Here is an 8,247-nt window from a genome sequence, read left to right as displayed (position 1 = left end):
AAGGACTCTCAGCATGAGCCGGCTGCCTGGGCACCGAGTGGCTGCTGGCTGTCCTACTGTGTGTGTCAGTTCGGGGCTCCGGCCTGATGAAGGCATCTGTGGGAAAGCCCTCAGCGGACGTCATGCTCAGCAGCAGGAGACGGGGGGGCTTTTCTCCCTGTGCGGTGGCTAGAGCTGCTGTGACGACACCCCACAAACTGGGCCCTTAAACCACAGAGGCTTGGTCTCTCTCAGTTCTGGGCCAGAAGTCGCAGGGCTGGCTCCTCCCGAGGCTGTGAGGGGTGGTCTGTCCCGTGCTCCCCCAAGCTCTGGCTGTTTGCTGGCCGACTTGGGGTTCCTGGCCAAGCTTATTTCCCAAAGCAGCCAGGCTTTCCACCCCAGATGCTTCTCACCGCCCCCCCGGGAATACCGTGCCGCTGGGCTGGGAGACCCAGGCCGGGCGGGTGGGTGTGGGGCTCTCAAGACCACAGAGGTTGTCGGGGTACAGGTGAGGCACCCACCACCCAGACAAGTGCCCATAAGAGAGAACAGAGCAGCACCCCCACGTTCCCGCTGCCCCTACTTTCTGCCCGGGCCGAGGCCAAGGGAGGAAGGGCCCGCTCGCCACATCAGGCCTCCTCTGCCGCAGGTGATGCGCCGTTGGTTTGCAAAAGCTCTGGTGGAAACACGCTGGCTGTTTCCCAAAGGCCGGGCTGCAGGTCGCTGACCCCCGTCCCCAGGGGCCAGTGCATCCCCCCGCCCCATGGAGGAGCTGCTTCTCCCCTTCCGCGCCGAGCCCCTGTTGCGGGGTGAGATTTGGTAGCTCTGGTCGTGTCATGGGCCCTGTCCTTAGCGTCACACCCTCCTGAGGTTTCGCCAGACTGTGGTAAAATGGCCCTTCAGGGAGAGGCCGTGAGATGGGGCTGGTGCTGCCTGCAGCCGGCGCGCTCTGGGAGGAGCTCGGCTCGTGGGAAAGTCTGGAAGTGTCTGCCCCTGAGGCATGTGAGCCAGACCACCTGCCGTCTGCCACGGGCCGGTGCGAGGGCCTGTACGCTCGGCGTGGCTGTCTGGGCCAGCCGGCGGACAGGCCGCAGGTAGACGGGCCCCGGGGCTGCCTGCGGGTGAGTGCCCACCGGCAGAGTTGTGCTGACCCCATGGGTGTGTGCCCCACGCCTGGGGTCAGCAGTGGCCGCCTGGCCGTGCTCATCCTGGAGCAGAGCTCTGATTCTTGTGCCTCAGGCTGAGCTGGAAAGGGACCCACGGGAGTGCTGGCCCCGCGGGCGGCTCCCGTCCCTTGAGAGCATGTTATTCCCTGGTCTGGTTCCACCCTGATATTTTGAACTGATAAACTTGACCCTGGGCACACGGTTTCCTGCTCTTTGGCGATCTTGTTCCCAGGGTTCAACTGTAGACCCAGAATTAGGCCTATGTCTCAACCCACATGCCTAGAGCATTGGAGAAGGGGGGTGGTGGAAGAAGTTATAAAGAACGAGTGGAGTGGCTGAGTGGGTGGTCGTGGTGGTGGGTGGGTGAGATGAGCATGTGAGGGTGTAGATCCAGACGCAGCAGGTAACGCAAAGATGGAGGTATGCTTGCGGTGGACCGGAACGCATGGTGTGTGTGGTGTGTGATATTTGATCGTGGTGTGGTAACGCTGGCATGTAGGTGTAGTGTGATACGATATGGCATCGCAGCGGAACGCCGCGTATGGCGGTGAGAGTGATGCAACAATGTGTGTGTGGCACACGTATGGTGTGTGTAGTGTGTGTGTGAGGTGTGGATGTGCGTGAGTGCATGGGGAAGGGGGAGGCCCAGCTCCGTGGATGGCGTGGTCGGGCAGAGTGGGTGCTGGTTGGTGTTACAAAACTCAGTCCCCAGCAACTGACAGCTGATACCCCTGGACTTGGCGGCAGCTGGCCACGGCCTGAGGGGTACTGAGGAGAACCAGTTTAGGGAAAAGTGGTAAATTTGGGTGAAATCGCACCACTCTTTATTGCTTCTGCATTCTTGAAAAATTCAGAAAAGTGAAGAGGCAAGCTGGGGAGGCTCCTGGGGGTGCAGACCCCCAGGAAGGATCTGGAACCGCTGGGCTCCGGGGCAGGTGGCATCGGAGCCACAGGAGGCCCCAGCGATGGGGGAGGCGAGGCCCCCGGCTCCGAAGGATGGCGGAAGGCGGCGCACGCCCCCGGCACACTCCTGCGGTTCGGTGTGTGACATGGGAGGCGGCCGTCTGGGGAGGGGCTGGGCCACCTGTCCCGCGGGCCGGCCCTGCCCTGCATCGGTCCTGGCTGGTGGCTTCTGTCCACCTCTCCCACGCCAGCCTGGCCTCGCCGCCCTGAGCCTGCCGCGGGAGCTGCCCTGGGCCGTGGGGAGCAGCACGTGCTGCTGCCCCAGGACGGATGAGGCTGGGCGGCCGGGAGGCGCCTGCGAACTGCCCTCTGGGCTCCAGCTGTGCTGCCGCCTTCGGGTGTCTCCACCGAAGCAGTCAGGTGTCCCTCCTGCCGTCACTGGCGCGGGGCAGCCTCCCAGTGGGGGGCGGGCTCCAGGGCCCGCAGTGTGGCCGTTGGCTACGCCCCCACCCCTGGGCGAGGGCCATCATGGTGGCATCCACATCGTGAGCTGGCGTGGGGAGGTGGGTGATGGATGCCGCTGGGCGCCCTCCACAGACACGGCCCTGATCATGGCCCTGGTCACAGCCCGGCCAGCAGCGAGGGGCACAGCAGCCCGACGGGGCCCTGGCGGGGCCTCGAGCCCGGGGCGCAGGTCTTTCCACACGGTGCACGCGGTGGGACCACGCACACAGGAGTGTGTGTGCACAGTAGGAACAAGTACACGCCCCGGAGGGGCTAATGCACACTAGGGCACGCGTGTAGGAAGGGCACACACACGATGGGAGCTGGCGCACAGTGGGAGCTTGCCTCGTGCCTAGCCTTGGGCAGCGGCGCCTCCTGAGAACGAGTCTAGGGCGAACTGACTTTGTCCCCCAGCACCATGTGTGTCCAGTAGCAGCTGTGGCCGGAGGTCTGGAATCACCTTGCCCTTGGCCGGAGCAGGCATTGGTGGGGGGACCCTAGGCCACTGGGGGCCCAGGGGAGCTGGTCGGGGGCGGGGAGATGGGGAGGAGTAAGGGCCCACCTCTTCCACTTCCTGTCTGTGTAGGTTTTCAGAGCCAGGGTCCCAGCGGACAAATGCCGTGAGGCTCACATGGGCTCTGGGAATGTGACGCAGGGGACTGAAGGGTGGCACTGGGCAGCTGGGGGACGGGAGGAGGTGGGGGCTGCAGGGATGATGATGATGATGCCGCAACTGGGACCTCCCCCCACTAGACCCTGCAGGGCCACTTGGGCCACCGTGCGTAGGGGACTGCTGATCCAGGACGGCGGCGGCATTGTCCTGGGCCGCCGCGGCAGGCTTTGCTCCCCGCGGGCGTGGCGCTACACTCCCTTCGGTGGGACCACACTCAGCCCCGCGGGCCATGAGGTCCACGTTCTCGGCTGAGCAATGGCTTCTGGGGTTTGGCCAGCCGTCGAGGTGCACCTGTCTACACACGGAAGCCTTTCCTTTGAGAACAGTCTCTCTGTCATGGGAGTGGTGGGTGGAACCTAATTACGTTTCAGCGGGAACTCTCAGGGGCGCGGTGGGGAAGGAGCCCCATGGGGCCAGAGAGTTGAGGCGGGGAGGGAGAAACGCCGCCGGGCAGCACGGAGGGCCCGAGCCCGGGCGCGTCCTCCCCGGCGGCCACACACGACGTCCCCCGCTGGGTCTCCGGGGCGAGGCCCGTGGACGGCCTCTTTGGCGGCTCACGGGCTCACGGGTCCACGTAGATAACGGCACTTCCTGCCAGCTGACCTCAGAGAAACGAAGTCAGCTGCCATGCAGGCCGGAGGGCTACAGCAGACTTCCTCTCTGGGGAATCGAAAGGAACGCGGCCTCGGGATCTGTCCGGACGTGGAAAGCCCGGGCTTCCGGGCAGCGGGGAGAAGACAAAAGGGGACACCGTGGCCCCGAATACAGCTGAGTGCGCACGCAAGAGGGTGTCCCCGGGGGAAGCAGGCATCCAGGGTCTGTCCCAGCAGCCAGGGCCTCCCACCCCCAGTGCTGACGTCTCAGCCCCAAAGAACATGCTAGACAATGGGGCGACCTTGGGCCAGTGCTTTCCCAGGGGGCTAGCTGGGAAGCCTGGCCCTGGCAGAGGGCCTTGCACCACCGCCCAGCGAGTCCGGGTGCTCCCAGCTCTGCACGTCTGCTGGATGCCCTGCCGTGGCCTTGCCCATGGCCTCCTCTCTGCCACCCCGCATCTCGGCCTGTGAGCCCCAGGTCCCCTCACTGAGCTCAGCTCTTGGGCGGGCCTGTCCCCAGGGACGGTGGGTCCCAGGCCCCACTGCCTTGCAGCATTGAGCCCTAGTGGGGCCAAGAGGGGAGCCAGGGAGAAGCGGGGTGCCTCTGCTTCTCGCGGCGTCCCGCAGTGTCCCGCTGAAGCTTCCGTCACTGCTGTTCCTCTCTGCAGCGTGACCCTGTGCCTTGGGCCACGGGAATACCCTCTGCTCCTCTGTCCCTCCAGCCTGGGGCGGAGGCAGCCTGGGGCCAGCACTGTGGCAGGGGCCCGGGCACTCGGTGTCCTGTACACGCTGATGGCTTCTACTGCAAGCCCCAAGGTGCCACCTGAAGGCTCCCATGGCCACAGGAGCCAGGCGTGCCTGAGGTTGACTCCAGGAGCCCCCTGACAATGAAGACACACCTGCAGGCTAAGGGGCCAGGTTCCCCTCCCCGCAGGCATCCCCGAGCTGTGTCTGCTGTCTCTCCGGGCCCCACTGCTGAGTTGGCTCCTGCCCTCCCCACACCCCCCTGGTGTGACAGGGGTCGCCTCCATGTAAGCTGTCCTGGAGTTCTGTCTCAGCATCTGTTTCTAGGGGACCCCTCCAAGCAAGTCTCCTGCCCTTGCCTCACACCCCCAGTTGGCCCCTCAGTGGTCCCCTCACCCCAATCTCTTTTCCGGATCCCAAAGCACCACTGTCTGGGGGAGGAAGGTGTCCGCCTTTGGCCAAGCCTCCGGTGCATCTGGTTGTGGGGTTGCCGGCGGTGGGGGTGGCAGGTAGGAAGGCAGAACTGGGAAGGAGGTGCATCGGGGGCACGAGTGGGCGCTCGCTGCATTGTTGGGGACTTTGGCCTGGCCAGCTCCCATAGAGCTGGTGCGGCCCCAGACCCTGGACATCGGAGCCTGCTGGTTACATAACGAGCTCCTTACATAACCGGCCTGAAGGCACATGAAAAGCCGGCAAGTCCAAACAACCGTAGGCGGGCGGGGGACGTGGACAGACACCGGAGGGTGCTGAGTAACTGGTCGGAAAGCCCCGGCCTCTGGCAGGAAAGGGACTGTGGGTGGGGTGGCCCTGGAAGAGAAAGTGGTTGGACAGACACACACACACAGGTCAGCTGGCCCAGGGCCTCCCAGGATCAGGCCCAGACCTGCCCTGCCCCTCCAGCCCCTCCCTTCTCCCCGCCTCCCCACTAGGATTTCGTCCATCTCTGCTCCCCGTTTCAGACTTATCTCATTTCTGCCCTGTACTCCCTTTATCCTCGGCCCCGGGCCTCAGACTTCCATCTCAGCTTGGCCTCTGCTTCATTAGATTTATCCTCATGCTTCACTTCAGACTTTATCCCCGTTCTTGCCCCTGTACTCCCCCATCCCTGCTCCCGCTTGCATTTCACTTGCCCCCCGTCATTATTGCATTCTTCATCCCCGTACGTGCCCCAGACTTATCCCTCTGCCGTGGCCCCTGGTTCTCTTGCGTGACCAGCTGGATCGTCTCATGATTGCGTGGTGAGGCACATGTTTCTCCCCTTGGCTGGAAGTCCGCTTTTAAAATGCCGGTGTCCTGCCACTTGGTCCTTTCCCTTCCAGGATGGCAGCCGTTGCATCTTACCCGGCGTGAGCGTCTGTGGTTACTGCTTTTATCAACCTTTGCTTCTAAAGACGAGTGCTCTTTATGCCCTGCGATTTGGCGGTGGCTTCGTGCACTAGAGCAGGCCTCACATGCGCATTTACACAGACACAGGCCCGACCCAGCCGCCTCCCAGTGGTGGTGTCGCCGGGTGAATCAGAGCCCGCGTTGTAAAGCTCCTCTGCGCCCCGCGCCGAGTTTGCTGCGGGACCCACAGCAAGCGGGCGGAAAACCATGCAGATGCTCTCTCTTCTCAACGGACCTCTCGCCATCTGAACTCAGGAGCTGAAAACGTCCTGGCGGCTTCTGAATGACCCCTTCGGCATTGCCACGCGGCGATGCGCCGTCCCGGGCCCAAGCCCAGAGCGGAGTGGGACCCTCGGCTCTCGGCGTTCGCTGTCACACCCTCCGTCCCCGGAACCAGGCAGGTTAAGGCGGCGCGGGAAGCCCGCCTTCCAGGCCCACATCGGGGTCCGCGAAGGGGTCAGCGCCTGACCCCTGGCCGTGTGTGTGTGTATGAGAGAGCTACGGCTCCTCTGTCGCAACCGCAGCCCACAGTGTGATAACCACGCTGCTGTCAGTACCACAAAGGCTGTGGCCAGGCGAGAATATGCATAGATTTTGACTTGAATTCTGATTCTGACACTTAATTCTCTATGCTTTACTTTTTAAAAATTGCTTTTTGAGATACTTGTACAGAATAAAAATAAAGTATGTGGAGTGGCTGGCGCATATGGTGGGCACTTGATGCATGACAGGTATTGTCACTTTTATCAATATTATTAAGCGTCTCACTCGCGCATGCGTGTCTTGCTGCAGGCAGGTGCCCGCTTCCCCTCTGCGCCGGCCCCCCTTCACCCCGGATTTAGGGCCCCTTTGGTCATCCAGGATGATGATCTCAACGAGATCCTAGCTCAGTCGCATCTGCAAACACCCTACTTCCCGATGAGGTCACACACAAGGGTTGTAGGGGTCAGGACATAGTCACATTTTGGGGGACCATCATTCAACCCACTCCAGGTGCCACGGGACGGTCCCCGCTAATCTCCGGGCTCTACCGTGAGCACGGGAGGCTCCCGGAGGCGCTTGGACTTGCCGAAACAAGCGCGCCTCGCCCCGTCCCAGACACGCGCGCACGCTGCCACTGTGAGCTCCCTGGCGAGCTCGCTCCCGCCCTCTCTGCCTGCCCCGCCCCAGGCCCCCGCTGCTGCCTTACCTCCCCGGGGTGCAGAGCCCCACACGCACCCCTACGTTGCCCCCCAGTTTCTCTGGACAGAGCTGAGCCTGCCTCCTCTGGCCCTGGGGCCCAGGGTGGGAGAGCAGGGGGTTCCTAAGCCCACTCTGGTCTCAGACAGTGAGGACGGGCAGCACGAAGGGGAGCAGGGAGGAGGAGGAGGGGCCCTAGGATCCCCCCAGGCACAGTAGGGCATACCAGGGGCGGTACCTGTCCGTATCCCGGCCTCGGGCCCCCAGCACCTCAGGCCCCTCGGGCAGCCCCCGCCCACTCCTTGACACCAGAGCCTTCGGCCCGTCTGTCCCCGCTGCCGGTCACAGGACCCAGAGTGCGCAGGCGCAGCCCCACGCCTCACAGGGAAACCGAGGCCGGAGGAGGCTGCCTTGTTTCGTCCTTCGGCCCTCTGACCGGGCTCCCAGGGGGGCCGGGCTCTCCCCGCGTCCCTCCCGCCCCCCGTGGCCTCGCCTCCGTGGCCGTCCCAGGAAGGCAGGTGCCTAGAAGCAGCTCCATGTTGCTGGGCCGCAGGCTCCTCCTGGGAAGCCGGGCCCCCTCCCGCTCCCTGGGCCATGCGGAGGCGGCTGGCTTGTCCACCCCGCTCAGCTGTCCCAGCCGGCCGCGCCCTGTTCTCAGCCGCCACCTGTCGCTGGGAGGCCGCCTCCCAGGGGACCTGGCGGGGTGTGGCGCCCGTGCTGCGCCTGCTCCTGCCGTCTGTCCTTAGAGCGGTATTTTGGCCCAGGGAGGTGGCGGGTCACGCAGCCGACTCACCGGCGGCCTCGGTAGCAGCCTGCGGGCGGGGGCGCCAGGCCTGGCCTCCGGCGGGCACTGTCCAGCCGATGGGTAGGGAACCCCCCCACCCCGCACACAGGGGCCTCTGAGCCCCATCCTCCTATGGCCAGACAGGGGATCTCGGGGGACCTGAATAACTACTCAGTGGAAGATGGGGATGCGCACAGGAGCTTTGGGGCCAACTGGGCAGGCTGATTTCCAGCTCTGCAGATGGGAACCCTCTCCTGTTCCCTGCCCCCAGCGGGGGGGGTGCGGGACCCCAGGAAGCTGCTCCCCGCCAGGAGAACGGGAGGGAAGCGAAGGGCG

The 8,247-nt window shown here is 64.3% G+C and overlaps 1 protein-coding gene across 2 annotated transcripts in view; it reads left to right on the top strand.

Moving 5' to 3' along the window:
• The window catches only part of HSF2BP (heat shock transcription factor 2 binding protein), a 75,239-nt gene extending 68,581 nt beyond the window's left edge, over positions 1 to 6,658 (top strand). For both annotated transcript variants that reach the window (XM_039857942.1, XM_039857944.1), the window contains exon 8: positions 5,882 to 6,658. In XM_039857942.1, coding sequence (XP_039713876.1) covers positions 5,882 to 6,210 — 329 coding nt within the window. In that variant the 3' untranslated portion in view covers positions 6,211 to 6,658. The remainder of the gene's footprint in view (positions 1 to 5,881) is intronic.
• Positions 6,659 to 8,247: the final 1,589 nt, after the last annotated feature.

Source organism: Pteropus medius, unplaced genomic scaffold (assembly GCF_902729225.1).
Source record: "Pteropus medius unplaced genomic scaffold, Ma_sr-lr_union100, whole genome shotgun sequence".
NCBI classification, from domain to species: domain Eukaryota; kingdom Metazoa; phylum Chordata; class Mammalia; order Chiroptera; family Pteropodidae; genus Pteropus; species Pteropus medius.
Note: the sequence above shows the minus strand (reverse complement) of the source record. Positions and strands in the feature narration are given on the sequence as shown.